At 45.0% G+C, this 16,573-nt stretch overlaps 1 protein-coding gene across 1 annotated transcript in view; it reads right to left on the reverse strand.

The window, feature by feature from the left end:
- Positions 1-16,573, reverse strand: part of ZFYVE9 (zinc finger FYVE-type containing 9) — a 676,896-nt gene that overhangs the window by 343,969 nt on the left and 316,354 nt on the right. The window contains exon 5 of the mRNA XM_078670659.1: positions 2,713-2,812. Coding sequence (XP_078526785.1) covers positions 2,713-2,812 — 100 coding nt within the window. The remainder of the gene's footprint in view (positions 1-2,712; positions 2,813-16,573) is intronic.

The raw sequence follows: 16,573 nt of genomic DNA on the forward strand, positions 1-16,573 counted from the left end.
CAGGAGGTTGGGGAGGGTAAGGAAGGGGAAGTTACTTTCAAGACAGAGAGGTTGCTCCTGTATATACATGCGATTCCGCCACCTTTTTTATTGCCAGACCTGTCAAGTCTGGTGATGTGGTAGTTGGGGGGAACCAGAATGTCCATTATAGGTGTAGAAGATTCTGTTAGCCATGTTTCAGTCATGATGATTAAGTCAAGATCCAATTTTAGGATGAGATCGGCGATAGCGGAGGAGTGTCTAGCGGCTGATCTGCAGTTGAGGAGAGTGCATTTGAGACGGGGTGTGTGGAGGGTGGAAGGGGGTTCTAGAGCGAGGGGGACTTTACTCAGGTTACTATGGATAGCGATTCTCTTGTTCAGTGTGGAGGGTCTAAGGGGATTGGAGTGGATCGTAGGAATGGCAGTGAGAGTGTCGGGTGTGTTGCTATGGGGAGCTGAGTCGTAGGTGCGGAGGAGGGTGATTGTGTCGAGGTCCGAGAGAGGGTTGCAGGAGCGATGGGGGCGGTTTTCGCGGTTGTGAACAGGGATTGAGGTCCAGTGCGGTGGGAGTCGAGTGCGAGAGTTCGCCGCCCGGGTGGAGGACCAGTTGGGAGGGGAGGTGATGGTGGAGGCGCGTGAGGGGTGTCTGGGGTGTGTGCTGAGTGATTGTTTGATGATGTGAATGTCTTGTTTGATCTGGTGGAGGGTGTTGGGTGAGGGGTGACTGGAGTGTGATAGACAGAGTAGTTGTTGTTTGATGATGTGCATGTCTTCTTTGAGCTGGAGGAGGGAGGCCGTAATGTAGTCCAGTGTGGGAAATGTGTTGGAGGTGGGGATGGGAGGGTCGGGCGTGGATGACATAGGGGAGAGGTTAGTGGTGTGGATGAGAGTATTGGTGGTAGGCGGAGAGTGCAGGGTGGAGGATGGGCGTTTATTAGTGGTGAAGGGGGTGGAGGTTGGGTAGTGGGGGGTGAGACTGGGGGGGGAAGTGGGATTGTAGATGGTTCTTTTTTGAGGGGGTGTAGTTGAGTTGATGGAGGTGGTGTGTTCTGTGTGATTAGTTAATGGGTGGAAGTGGGGGCTGAGAATGGGGGGGGATAAAGGGTGGGGTTTATGCCCAACAGAGTAAACTACCTCTAAAGGGCCAAAGGAGAAAGCCATGCGGCTGTTTGTCCTATTTAGAGTGGAAGGCTTTGTTTTTCCTAAGGGCCGTCACAACGAGGTATATTGTGGGGGTGAGGGACATTAAAAAAAGGAAAATGTCTCCCACACCATGGGAGAAAGCTCACATGGAATCCGGGTCATAAGATTTTTTTTTTTTTTTTTACTCTTTTCAAAAAGAAACTCGTGCTTTGGGAGTTTTTGTTTATTTTAACTAAAAATCTTTTTAAAAGTTCGACGGTAAGCTGTCATGTTTGACTGAGCCATCCGTCAAACTTTACCTACATAGACAGGAACTGCGATGATGGTGTTGCCAATGTATAGAGATGTCCACGAGGTTGATGAACATCTTTAATTGGGTGGGCGGAATAAAGGCAGGGAGGTGGACGTAAAGTCCTCTGCCACTCGGTCTTCTTTTACTTCACCGGCCAAACTGTAAATCCGGCACTCTGTAGACTGGCACAGAGGGTGAAAAACTGTTTTATGATAGCTAGTGGTTTTGCTATTTCCAGAAATTCCTCCATCACCTTTTAGGTAGTTAATTGCCAGTAGTATTGCCTGGAAACCTGAGACTTGTGCAGCTTTCCAAGGCTACTGTTGCCAAGGTTTGTATATTCAAACGTAGTAAATTGGCATCCATTCAAGAAAGAACATTTTTTGTACGTGTGTGTGTATGTATGTATGTGTGTATGTGTGTATGTGTGTGTGTATGTATGTATATGTGTATGTGCGTGTATATATATATGCAATCCATGTTCCAGCGAGATGCTGCAGTGCTTCCTGATCGGGCGAGGTGCTTGTGATGCAGCGCTCCGAAGTTAATCAATTTACAGGTTCTCACTCGTATCAAGAGAAACCACGGCACTCCAGTGCTGCTACATCTAGTTATGCTTTAGTCGGAAGAAGCATCTGCGTGTAGATGCTTCTTCCGAATAAAGCATAACTGGAAAGCCGTGGTTGCTCTTGATACGAGTGGGAACCTGTTAATTGAGATATATATATATATTTTTTTGAGATCTTGATCCAAAAAAATGAACAAGTTAAAACCTTATTGAAATCTAGAAATAAAACAGGTATAGCAGACACGACTCAGGGCCCCCAAACCCAACTAACACGACAAGAATGCATTTACCCCTGAAGTTACGCCCCTCATGAATGTGCAGCCACAAAAGTATCTTTTTCTTCAGTTGAATGGCAATGCTGGGAACAGATAATGGTAACTTTAGACCGCAGTGAGTGGTTTGTGGTGATGTATATTTACAAGTGTTGTACTCGCCATACAACAGGGCCAGTGTCTACACAGAAAGCAGAAGAACTTCAGGCAATCTATTCACGTAAAGGGAATGTGGGTCTCAGGAAACAAATCCCCACCCTTTACCCACCCCTGTAAAAACCGTCAAAGGTAAGGCGCGGGGAGGTCACATGTACTACTGGATATGACAACCCTGCTCACTTACCATGGCTGTGCTGCAGTGTCTTTATGAAGTGTGCACAAAGTACCACTGACTGGTTGTCTGGGGAGAAGCAGCGAGTGCCTAGTCAAGACGCCCCTATTCTTGCGCACACTTACCATTCATGAGTACAGAATGGCAGATTACACACACACGGGCTTCCTTTTTGTCCATGTACAGAAGCTGGCATTTCAAGCTGCAACACGCTGCACAGAAGACCTGAAGCAAAAAAAGAGAAATAAAAAGACACACAACACACAAAATCTAGCGTTACCATATGATGACAAACCTCACTTCACAAAGTTGAATAGACAGAAACAAATGAAGAACATTTAAGAACAACTTGAAAAAAAGAATAGCAATTTCAAATTTGCAATGATACACAAATACAACGCACTGTACTGCAGACAACAAAGAATGTGTTTAGCTGCATGCAGGGCACAGTTGCAGCGGCTGCTTCCGGTGGCCAAACTCAGGAGGAATAATTATTTAAAATCCATGGAAGCTCTCAACACCTACACAATAGTATGCACTACGTTCATTTATCACAGTCTAGTTGCGACGTCACTAACCTGCTGCAGGAAAATGATATCACTACTCTACTGGAATAACTTAGAGCTCAATTCTGACGTCGCAATGCCTGCTCCATGTGTCAGACAACGTGAAAAGCAGCCCACCCTGACGCAGCTGAAGAAATAAAAATAAAGTCTAGCTGATAAGAAGACACGTACAGTAATACTATGTGATAGCAGAATGTTCAAAACATTAATGCAAGAATCTAGCTGCTTGTTATCACACATTTAAAATACCTGTTTGAAAAACAAAATACAAGCGGTCAATCGTTTTATTTATCTCCATTATGGAGATTCACCAGGTATTCTGGGATCTACAGCCAAGAGAATACTTGCATGGAAGGGAGCCGGGACCAATTACTGGAGGGTGACGGCCATGAACTCCAAGATGCCCCGCGGTGTCCACCAAGCTTGGGAATGCTGCATCCCGTACAAAATGAAATGCTCTAAAATGGCGGTGCACAATAGGTTCCTGGCACTCTAAGGTCAAAACTTCGCATGAAGGCCAGCTTCGTGTGATCTTAAGCCTATTTCGTGACAAATGGCATGTACCTCCTTTGTGCCCAAAGTGGAGCAATAGGTGAAAAAACATGTAATCAAGGTTTAGAATCGCTACGTCCATTGTAAATTTGTTTCAGCGCGCTGCCTTCTTCTCTCGCTATACCAAGGTGTTTCCAGATGGACCGCTTCCATTGAACTCGAACCAGGATTATGGAAATTCATGATAGAAAATTCTCAAAGTAAAGGTGGTCTGAAATGCCCGCACACCATACCCCAAAAAACAGCCCCTGAGAGCATGGCCAGACTGACTTGAGCCTCTGGTGCGTGCGTATTAGAGGAAATAAGTGTCCGAAACCACCATTTTATTAGGTCAAGTGACACTCACACTGCAACCACTTTCGGAATTCGCATCAGAAGTCTGGTGGAAGGGAGGGCCCAAAAGAAGGAACGGGAAATAGTAGTATGTGGTTGCATGGTTCACTAGAGTGCTGTCAAACATAGTATACATTTATATCACAGTAAACTTCGCATGCCTTCGTGAATGGGACTGGTAAATGGCAACTGGGTTCACACTCTGTGTGTATTGGGCATCGGACCATACTGGTTAATGATATTACTGGACAACGCCAGGGCACAAAGTTGAGGTAATAAATGATTTAAGTTTCTCTTGCAAGTAACTGTTATACCACCTCGGCTGTATTTTTACCTTTTGCAATGGGTTGTAGCTCCAGCAGCCAGAATATCCAGGTGAATTTTTATGCATTGCGTGCTGCTTTACATTGCCTTAAAACATTTCGATGACAATGTTAATCGGGAGACCAACTATTCCAATGTTAAGCGGCACAGCGCTTTGCTTTATTTTTTTTTATTTGCCCACAGTGAGAGCTGTGCAGGGCATCGCAGATTATAATGCATTTGTTCTTCTCGTGCAGCAACAGTGACCCACCATGCCAACAGACCATATTTAGAACCACCTACTCCCTTCCCATGCAACATCCATGCATTGTCACATGTAAATTTGTAAGGCAGGGGACGTGATGGGTATGGTCATGTGGAGATTTTGCAAAGGTGCAAACGGCCTTAGTGTGGAAAATGCTAGGACTTTATTGCTGGTTGGTTTGGTTACGCACCCAGTAAGAAATGCCATATGCATTTTGGGTTAACCTAAAATGTATGCTTTGAAGTAATTACACAATAGTTCAGCTCGAACAATTAAAAAGGCCGGTGCACTTGAAGTATCTCAGTTTTATTTTATCAGTACTCACCCTGATGGATTCTTAATATGTTTGATGGTGGTCGTTACTAAGCACAAAAATCATCCTCCTACAAGCAGTTTTGTATTGAAAATTAATCACTAAAGTCTGTGTTTTTGACTCCGCAATTTGCACCTTTTTTGCTGGGAACTGCCTCGGATTCAACACACTGTTGCAATATTTCTCAATAGGATGGATCACATTTTAGGTACACGAATACCACGTCCAGGAGCAATCTGCATGCCAAAGCCCTGACCACGTTCCATGCACCACATGAACAGTGAAAGCCTGAAGGAGAGTTACTGACTGCAAGTCAATCTATGAGACATCGGACATCTTGGTGGGCTGTGACATGCGGCTGCACCATCACAGTTTAGGCAAAAACGTACAAAAGAACATTTAAAAAATGCATTTTCCATTATTTGTGCCTACTATAGCAGCATCAACTTTGACATAAGTGCAGGGGTACAAAAATACCTCCTGGTGGCTCAACACCAACTAATACCAAACAAATGAAGCAGCATCTGTAGTTAATTTAAAGCAGCCTTTTATACACTATCAAGTAATCAGACGTTCTTGAAGGCACCATCCCGCCCAATGGGTTATTGGGGGTGGGTGGGGGATGGGCAGAATGCCCCCCCTCTCGTGGGATCTTCGGGTGGGTGGATGGGTTCAAGGGCAGGGGGCAGTCCTAATTGGTTGGCGGGCGTGTGGGCAAGCTTATCTATGTAGTTAGGGACATGCAGACAGTTGCCAGGTGCCATTTTAGTTCTATGGTGCACCCCGGCTGACAGGGACAGTTTGACAAGATTTTCTTTAAATTGCTCTGCATAGTTGCGGTGGCTTGCTGTAAGTTGTTCTGTGGCTATAATGGCGGATAACAAAGAGGAAGTGTGCCAGGCGTGGATGATTCTTTGTGAGGCGGGTAGAGCGGACCGGTTAGCGGCTGGGGCCCTGGCTAGCGTAGAGCCTGTGGCAAGGCCCTGCAGAAGATCAGCAAGAGTTGCGGTGGTCGTTATGGCCTGCTCATCTTCTCAAAGGAAAGTAAGGAGAAGACATTGGGAGGGTGGAGGAGTGTGTCAGGCCGCGAAATCAGAAATACGAGCTCTGCAGGGAGGGAGAGGGGGGAGCCCTGAACATTATGCCCAAAAGGAATGGAGGATTGCGGAGCCTGGGCCAAGCTTGGCTGGGGCAGGAGTGATGGGCAGAAAGCAGACTTGGTCCCCTATTGGCAGTGGAGATTTTGTGGGGATTGACCCAGTTGGGCAAGCTGCCAGATTGACTCCGGGGTTTTCAGTGTCTGGGGGTGGGGAGAGGAGCTACAGAGACATGTCACTGATTCCCAGGGTGTGTTCTATGGCGTGGGTGGATGGAGCGGTTTTTCAAGGTGGAGGCCACGGAGGTGGGTATGGTGCCATGACCCCCTCCCCCCCATTTAGTTTCACGGGCCAGCTAGGTCAGGGCATCAGCAGAGTTGACAGCGGATCAACCGGGAGTGTTTACTGCGGTCTGGCATCCCCGGCCCGAAGTCAGAGTTCGCTTCAGTGCAGCCGGCTCTGGGATGATGGTGCACCGATCAGTGAAGAGACAAGGTTGAGGATCTGATGGCGCCTTGCACGATTAAAGCCCAGCTCAGGACCTTTATGAGGTGCCGTTTGGTGATGGCACAGTGAGTGATGGAGAGGTGCTGGGCATGCGTGCTAGCTGTGGGCAAATGTGTGGTGATGATGGACTGGAATTGGATTATGGGGAGGATAAGGTGTAGGAAGGGGAGATAGTGGAAGAAGAGATGGGGGACAGTGAGTAGTGGACGGCACCTCAGGAAGTGTAAGGGGCGGGGCACAGTGTTGACATTTTACAGCCTGTTATGGCTCTAATGACAGTGAAGATGGTGTCCACCCAGAAGGAACAGAGACTGGAGCCAGGACAGATGGCTTTAGTGCGAGCATAACTTTGAGGCTAGGTAAGACAGGTTCTGTGGGGGACAGTGGTACAGGGAGTGTAGAAGTTGGAGTGCAGGCAGTGGGAGTTGACACACAGGAGCAGGGGGAAGTGAGTTTGCGTTTGTCAAAAGGTAAGTACGTGCAGGATGAAGACACAGGCACAGACGAGCCAAGGGGGATGGGAAGGAGAAGGAGGGAGTGAGCGCAAAATCTCAGGCTGAAGGAATACAGGTTGAAGAGGACATGGGTGAAGCAGACAAGAAGGAACGTAATGGGGATTACAAAGCCCTTAGGAGCACATCTGATGTTAGCAACTAGGGAATGCATATGGAAAGGGGAGTATGTTGAAAATGTTAAGCTTCTGCATCAGAAAATAGGGGCGAAGGAGGGCTGCAGAGAAGAGAAGTAGGAGCTGTCCCGTAAGCTGAGGGTGCTTGTTAATATTGAGAAATGCTGCGGTCCAATTCTCATCTACCCGAGTGTGTATTGTGAGAAGTATCTAGAGAGGTGTGTGGCTTTGTTTAAATACCTCGATGTAGTGCGTAAGGCGCAGGTTACTTTTGGGTGTTGGGCTTGGGTCAGATATGAGGAGGAGTTTTGGGCACGTCTTGCGGAGGATGCAGATGGGGTATTGGGGAGCTGGATTATGAGCTATTCATCCAAACACTGATGCCTGAATAACCAGCTCCATCGACTTATACGGTGAGAGGCTGGCCGGTTATCTATAAGCCCTTCCTTATGGTGGTGCCCCGCCCCAGCTTGGGTGGGTGAGGCAGGCAGAGGACAGGTGGGGACCAGAGGGGCATGCTGATCTTACAATAGAGGACTGTGTTCACTGGAGTTCTGTAAATATAGACACAAGTGTTCTAAGTGTGGAGGAGAGCACATGCTCACAGTGTGGTCCCCATGGTAGTGGGTTTAGTCAGCAGGGTGGTCAGTGGTCAGGTCCCAGCAAGCGGGGTAGAGGCAGGGGCACCGAATCCCATGGGCAAGAGCACGTACTCCAGTTAAGGTGGCGAGGTTGCGGCATTGGCTGGAGTGGCTGGGGTCGCAGGCAGAACGGGATTTGTTATTGCCCAGTTTTCAGTTTGGTTTTAGTTTGTGTTATGAGGGTCCCAGGGTGTGCCACTGGGCGACAATTTGAAGTTGGTGAGAGGTCAGGAGGAATTGATATGGAGCAAACTGATGAAGGAAATGGGAGAAAGGAGGATGAAAGGGCCGTTTTCTGATGGCTATTGGAGAACTAAAGGATGTAACTGACTGGGGTGGCTTCTAAAAAAAGAGCAGGGAACGTTCATTTTGATTGATCACCTTTCGTGGCCGGATAGCTTGTAGGACAACGATTTAATTCCTGAGGTGTGCGGGACGGGTGCATTGTCTGTCTGCTGACAGTTGTTCAGTTGGCGATTGCCAGGTTGCATAGGCATTTTTGATGGCGAAATGTGATGTTAAAGCGGCTTTCCCACTACTGCGGGTTCACCCTGCGGACGAGTTGATGGGCATACAGTTTGGAGCGTAATTATTTATTGACAAGTCGTTGCCGATGGGCTGTTTAGTTTAACGTTTCTTGTTTGTAGCTTTCAGTTCCTTTTTACAGAAATTGTTTACAAATGTAGCGGGCAAAGACATCATGACACTACTTGGATGATTTTTTCTTAGTGGGCAAATTCAAAGGATTGTCAGGGGTTAATGGAGGATGTCTGCAGCTCTCATTAGCAATCAGACTTTTATACTAAGTTTACTGAATGTAGGCATTACATTTCTTGAAATGAGGTTATTTAATGAGCACAACTCACTGACACTCACTTTATGTTATATCATCTTCACTGGTTATTACATTCTTTGATATGTTTATAGTGCAAGTAGTTATGTAATCATGCAGCATGTTCTTTACAGTATCTGGCCTGAGTGTTCACTTTCTTTCCTCTGTGTGAAACAAAAACGTTCTTTTGAAAACTTTTGAAACCGTTCCAAGTGAAAAGAAACAAAAACTGTCATTCAAGAAAAAAATGCTGTCATGTAAAGTGCTCAGTTACCCAATGGTTTGTGCCAGCGCTTTATAAAAGGCTAATAAAAAATTATTATTACTGCAGCCCTGGTTTAGTGTTTGAGCCGCTCTAGGATGCTTACGGCAGTAAGCATTTCTCTCACTATATTACGACGCAAATCTAGTTAGGGCGTTCCTTAATCATTGTGGAAAACAAGCAGGGGCTTGTCAGCCACAGGACGCTTAAAACATACCTTAACTTTCTTATCATACTGCAATCGAAGTTATAATTGGAAAAAGCCCATACACTGAAAAGAAGAGATCAAACAGATGATCTTATATGAACATATAGTAAGATGAAGTTGAGTATGCTGTAGCAGAAGAAAAGCAATATTTTTTCCATATGTAATGGCTTGCAAAATATATAGATTAAATTATCTCTCAGACCGCGGGGTACTCCACCAGAAACAAAATATTTTCCTCTGATAAACTATTCTCTCAAGGAAAATTGCTACATAGATAACTGAAATGGGAATAGGCTATTCTGATCTGGACGAACAACTACAAAGCCCTGTGTCTGGCCGGTGTTTTGAAGGAGATACGTGATGCCCTTGAAGCAAAACACAAAGACTACTAATTAGTAAAGACAAGATCTGCAAGTATTAGATCATTTTCAACAGCGAGACAAAAGATGGGTGATAGGTGAGATAGGTGAGAGGAGGTTTAGGCTTCTGTTGCCTGTGTATAATAAAGTGCAGATGAAGTTCACAACAGTTCTAAAGAAGCGCAGAAAGCACATGGATTTGTTTTATCAACAAAGGAAAATTAAGATCACTTTGAATACATACCCAAGCAGAAACCTCCTGCATGTGTTGTATAGATTTAAGAAAGGGAACTGAAATTAATGGTGGATTCGGTTTCTCCTTGGACAATCATAAAAGAGATTTATGGAACAATTTAGTGGCATATTAATTTAAAATTAATATATTAATCCAGAAAATCTGAGAGGCACACAATGGATACTATTGGTTTCTGAAGGGTTGAGATTACATTTAAAAACAGTGTGGCATAAGTATCTGTGAAAGGGGTATTCATTTTAGGAGGTGAAATCGGTGTGAGTTGGGAATCCTTTCTAAACCATAGAGCCAAGAAACAAGCATTTTGGGGTAGGATCATAGAGAATGTATAGAAAATACTTTCCCTAAAGCTTTTACCGATAAGCTGGGTAGACTCAGAAACCTACGTACAGTATTAAACTTAAAAAAGGTAGCAAGCTAGTCAAAGACTGAGAACAGTACCTATCAGAGTTCAGAGATAAACTAATACAGGAGGATATCACAGAAGAAATTGAATCCTCTGGATGGGTTCACCTATAGTCTGTACAAAAAAAGAAGACAAAAGTGAGATTATATGTTGTTTTTAGAGTACTCAACAATGGCTAGAACGGTCGACTTTGAAGCTGGGTAACCAGGTTCGAGTCTGGCAGGTGGCTCAAACATCCTGTGATTCTAGGCAAATCACATAATCTCCCCGTGCCTTAAAATGAATGTGTCCTTCTGTAATGCAACCGGTGCTCATGTAAAGCGCTCTAATACATTCGGGTCAAGTTTGTGCTATATAAAACTGCAAAAAAATAATAATACAGCATTTGATTGTCAGCCCCTACCAAGGAACAATGGGGTACTTACCGCACTGGATGGAGCACAAATATTTTCCAGATGAGAGTGGCGTATTACGAGAAAGAGTGCCTGAACAAATCCAAATCCTTGACTGCATTTGTGACTTTTTATTGGTTATTCCAGTACAAGAGGATGCCATACTCCCTAGCTTCTATATTTCATGAACATGGAAAACTGCATTGAAATGTTTTATGGATGGCATTCTGTTTTTTTCCTCAGATGTGGTGGAGCATAAGTTACACACTTGCAAAGTTTGTGAAAGACTACAACAGACTAGATTAATCCTAAATCATAATGAGTGGAAATTACGTTGTAAAGAAGTTGATAAACTAGGGCACACTATTGCTGGCATTAAACTGAAACTTTTTTTAGTTGAACCCATTCAGAAGTCACCCCTGATTCAAAAGAATATCTTTTGCGAATACTACAGTCAATTTATTGAGCATTTTGCAAAAAAGTGCGATCCTCCGAGAATTTGGTTTATGAAATTAGCAGAATTTATTTGCAGGTAAAGAAAAGCAACAAGAATTTGATAGAATAGGACAAACAGCAAAGGCTCTAAGGCCTGAACCTTTCTGTGTGGGAAAGAAATGCAAAGGCAGGTTGATGCAAATAAGTATGGGTTGGGCGTAATCCTATCCCCAAAGACATGGAGCTGATGAATTCCATGTAGATTTTGATTCTCTTACTTTAAATGCTGCAAAAAGAAAAAATGATGAGATTGAAAAAGAAGTCGATATGGGCATGGGCTACTGACTATTTGAGATAAAATAGAGGGGAATCCGTATTTGTGTTTCAGCCAGGCCATAAGCCTCATTGCCATTGATCAGCATTCCCAGTGAAAGATCAGTTTTCAAGCCAGGCTGCTTCGGAAGATGCAATCAAGTTTTGTTTGAGAGAGTTTTCGGAAAACTACTGTTACCAATAATGGAAGTCAACTGGAATCTGCTGAGATTTAAGGATTTTTGAAGCAGTACTGAATCAAACATGTTACCACCACGCTTTAAGACCCCCAGTGTTATTGACAGATTCAACCAAGTTTGAAACACATCTTTATGTTGATCTTACAAGATATACAGTGTTTGGAAAGAAAGACCTTATCCAAAGGTTTGGAACAATCTGCTTTTACAGAATTATTCCTCCCAGCAAGACAGAAGTGAATCCATTTAAACTTTTGAAAGGGAGGCAACAGCCTTCTGAGCTATGACCATTGTGGTTCAAATAGAGGGTTTTAGAATTTAATGACAACCTTAAAGAACAAGTTACTTACCTTCAGTAATGCCTTAACTAGTAGTGACTATCTAGCCGCAGATTCCTCATCTTAGAATTATCCCCAAGCATCAGAATACATCTGAAAACTTTGAGAAGTACCTCTTCGGATCCCATAAGGATTATCCACCATGGAGAAAACCTCTCGCAGAACAGGGAGGATCAGTAAGGAATCTGACGCTACATAGAGTCTCTGCCAGATAATCTGTTACCGAAGGTAAGTAACTTGTTAATCTGATAGAGACTTGCAGCTGCAAATACCTTACTTTAGAATAGATACCCAAGCAATACCTCTCTGGAGGTGGAACTGCAAACAGATTTAGACCAGAAAGTTCAATAGGACCGAACAAAGTGCCCGTCACGACGAACTTGACTGTTCAGGCAATCGTGTTTGGTAATTGTGTGCACAGACGCTCACGTTGCAGCCTGACCGATGTCCAGGACAGGGACAACTATTGCAGTGGTCATAGCCTTGGCTCTGATTGAACGAGTAAGGAGGCCCTCATAAAGTTGCTTCTTGGCCAGTGCGTAGCATATCTTAATGCAGACCACCATCAATCGTGAGATGCTCCATTTCTGCACAGCCTTCCCTTCTTTTGCCCCAACAAATCCAATGAAGAGTTGATAGTCTACCTGGAACTCTCTGGCATGATCAATGTAGAACGACCAAGCTCTTTTTGGGTCGAGTCAGTGGAGTCTCTCCTCTTCTTTAAAAGGGTGAGGGGGAACAAGAGGCAAGTGTTCTCAGCACCAGTATGTCTGGAAAGAAAGGTGTTTATTGAGCGTGCACGGAAAGTGCTTGCAGCTCACTAATCATCCTGGCTGATTTGATGACCAGTAGGAAAGCAGTTTTTTAGGTTAATACGCAAAGAGGGCAATTGTGCAAGGGCTCAAAGAGTGCATACATAAGGAATATTAAAACTAGATTCAGATCCCACTGGGGCATGATGGAGGGTTTTGAGAGGGAACAGACGCAGTAGGCCCCTCAGAAAACAAGTCCCAACTGGTGACTTAAACAGAGAGGGCTGATCCAGCAACTGCAATAATGCCGATATGGCTGACCGGTACCCTTTAACAGGACCCAGAGCCCTCCCGGGCCAATGAGTGAACAAACAGCAACCCTCCAGGTAAGGGTGCAGTAAGGGGATTAACCTGTTTGCATGCAAGACCAAGATACAAATTTAACCCCATGGCATGTGTAAGCGGTCTTGGTTGAGGGACGCCTAGCTGCCAGAATAACATCACAGGCTTCAGGGGGGAGGTCAAAAACGTACAACTGTCACCTCTCAATCTCAGCGCATGAACCCTGCAGAGTGCAGAACCCTGCCCTGTTGCTGCAACAGTAGATCCTTCTGAAAGACAGCCAGACCGGAGGACTGATGCTCATGATTTCTGGATACCATACGCTATGTGCCCAATCCTGAGCCACAAGAAAAACTTGGGCCAGTTGTTCCTGATCTTCTTGAGAACTATGGGCAGGAGTGGAATGGTCAGAGCTCCCCTCAAGACGAGCGAGAGTCGCCTTGGAAACTCCAGCATGCAGAAGTGCTGACATTGTGTGTTCTCGGTGGTGACAAATGGATCTAATCAAGGTTCTCCCCAATCTCTGAGGAGACCTTGCACCACATCCAGATGGAGCCACCATTCATGATCTGCTAGGCATAGACAGCAGAGTTTGTCCGTTCAGGTGTTCAGAGAGCCCAACAGATGTTTAGCCACCAGGGAAATGCCCTGTTGATTCCGCCATGTCCAGAGATGCAGGGCCTCCTCACACCGGGTCCATGTCCCCACCCTTCCTTAATTGTTTCAATACCACATGGCAGTGGCGTTGTCCGTGAACACCTGAACTAACCTCCCCTTGATGGAAGGAAGAAAGACTTTCAAAGCCAATCAGACCATTCTCAAATCCAGCAAGCTAATGTGGGATCCGAGACTCCACCCTAGATCAGAGTCCTCTGATTGCCACCTCTCCCAGATGGCCGTCCCATGCCAGGTGTTACATATCCGTCACAACAGTCAGCTCTGGTTGGGGACGGGAGAGGGGTCTGCAGCTGACCCAACTGTGGTCAATCAGCCACCACTGTATGTCTTTTGTAATTCCCTCCAATATCGAGACCAGTTCAGAGAGATTTGCTTGAAGCCGCACCCACTGGAACTTCAAGTCCCACTGCAGAGCCTGCATATGCCATCAGGCTTGTGTCTCCAGCAGGTGGCCCTTAGGCTCAGTAGCTTCAGAGTCAGTCCCACCAAATTCCAGGACAAAGGCTGAAACATCCAAATCATAGCCCGAATACCCTGGACTTGCTGTTCAGGAGCATAGGCCTGAAACTGAACTATAGCCAAAACAGCTCGGATGAAAGGAAGCGACTGAGAGGGAGTCAGATGTGACTTTGGCATGTTTATATTGAATCCCAGCGAATGCAGGTGGTACGCCATAGTCTGGAGGTGGGAGAAGACTGCCTGGGGTGAGCCTGCCCTCAACAGCCATTCATCGAGGTAAGGAAAAGACTGGAACCCCACACATCCTCAGGTGTCTGGCAACCACTGCCATCACTTTGGTGAACAAGGGAGGGGTGCTGGAAAGACCAAAATGTAGCACAGAAAACTGATAAAGCTCAAAGCCCACCACGAACAGCAGGTGGAGCCTGTGGGCCAGCAGTAAGGGGATATGGAAATAGGTGTCCTGCAAGCCCAGCGCAACCATCCAGTCTCCAGGCTCTAGGGCAGACAAACCTGAGTTAACATGAACATCTTTAATTTCTTCTTTTTCAGATAGAAATTTAGAGGATGCAGGTCTAAAATAGGCGGAGGCCTAAGTTCTTCTTGGGAACCAGTAAGTAGCAGGAATAGTAATCATGACCTACCATGACATACTTCTGATGCCAACACACTCTCAATGGTTCATTTGGCCAAAAGTATACAAAACGTGATGGATGGAATGCTTGATTTGATCTCAACCACTGGAAATAACTAAGGGCCACATCTCAGTGCATCATTATTTTGCACACCATCCCACTTCAGTTTGGACCATATATGGGCTACATGCAAATCAGTCTTGAACCTGCTCCAATGGGAACAGTTCAGCACGAACTGCAAAGTCAAGTCCTTCCTGAACCAGAACACAAGCAACACAGGACCAGTTTCGTCTTTGTTATGGTGTCATCCACCAGGTATAGTTTGGTTCCAGTGACAGGGTGCACAGGATCCACTTCTGGGTACACCCATCCCACTTAGGGCGAAATCCTCAGGTATACAAAAAAGTGATGGACGGAATGTTTGAATTAATCTCAGCCACTGGTAATTACTCGGTCCGCATCCCAGTCCATAGTTTTTTTTGCACACTGTGCAACCTCAGTTTGAGTCCATTTATATGGAAATCATTCTTGACCCTGCTCCAATAGGAACAGTCCAGCCCGAGCAGCCAAGCCAGGTCCTCATTTGGACAAAAGAGCCTGTACCTCCTTACGAAGCAGGGAGAGGTGGCCTCAGTCAGCCAGTCTGAAGATGATGGCATGGGTAGTGAGTTTTTTAGAAAAAGGTATAGAGTAACCCGAGTAACCCCATTGAACGATCTGAAGTATCCACCTGTCCAATGTTATGGACTGCCAGTGGGGCAGGAGATGGTGAATCTTGCTACCAACTCTGTGTCCGTGATATTGCAAGGTCAAACTAAAGTGGTTTGGAAGCAGTGGCTGCTGAGGGGTAGCCAACTGGAACAACCTATGGCTGGTTGTCCCACAAGGCTTGTAGTAACTGCGTCCACTGCCACAAAACAGCTGGCCATAATCAAAGCGGCTGATGAGTAAGGCGTGGGTGAGTGTCTTGCATGAGCTTGTAATTTAAGGGAGTCTTACCATGTCACTAAAAAATACAAGAGCAAGACTGTAGTCTCACAAGAACAACATGCCTTGAGAAAAATCTAAATAACTTAAAGGTAGACCGCTAGAAGCTTCAATTTAAAATTGGAGAGAGAGACTTAGCTTATTTTGAGAAGATGAATAAAGAAACAAAAACAATGAAGATTCCTGGAGAAGTTTTATAATACTAGGAGTTAGGCTACGATTTTCGGTACCACATGTTTGAATTATATTAAGGGTGTAATTACCAAGCAACATTTTGAAGAATATGCTGGTATATTCCTGCAATGCAACAGGAACCCAATTTATGGGAGATATCCACAGGACAATGTAATCTAAATCAGTTTTTGATCTCACCAATTACAGTAGCGATTACATGAGGCCCAGTGAAATTTTATTAAGAAGGCTGCAGTTCTTGGTGAGCTTTTAGTCAAGGATACAGCAGTCACTGTAAATTTAATGGACAAAGCATACCCAAAATTAATTAAGATTTTCCTTAGCAGTCTTCAATTGAATCACACTGCATCTACTCAGATGCTTTTGAGAATTGAACTTCAGTACCAACATAATAGCTATTCTGTTCTCGTTTTAGCACATGCATAAAAATCAGCAATTTTATATAGAGGCCACAAGATAAACTAGCTTAGAAGAGAAGGTATGGTCAGACACACCCAGGACAGCTATCTTTGTGCTCTTTTTGTGTTTCCTCTTCCTCTCCATAAAGGATTTTAAAACTGATAGAATTCGAGGCTGACCTAAACAGGTGTCGAGGCTCTTCATGCACAAGGGCTATAGAAAGTTTGGCCATGCATTCTTTAATGGTCTTGGCATTCATGAAGCTGCATTTGTTACACTGACTTTGAATCGTGCTTCAGCCCCAGGCACCCGAGGCTGACTTTGTGGGGGTGGCATATACATT

This window comes from Lissotriton helveticus, chromosome 1_2 (genome assembly GCF_964261635.1).
Source record: "Lissotriton helveticus chromosome 1_2, aLisHel1.1, whole genome shotgun sequence".
NCBI classification, from domain to species: domain Eukaryota; kingdom Metazoa; phylum Chordata; class Amphibia; order Caudata; family Salamandridae; genus Lissotriton; species Lissotriton helveticus.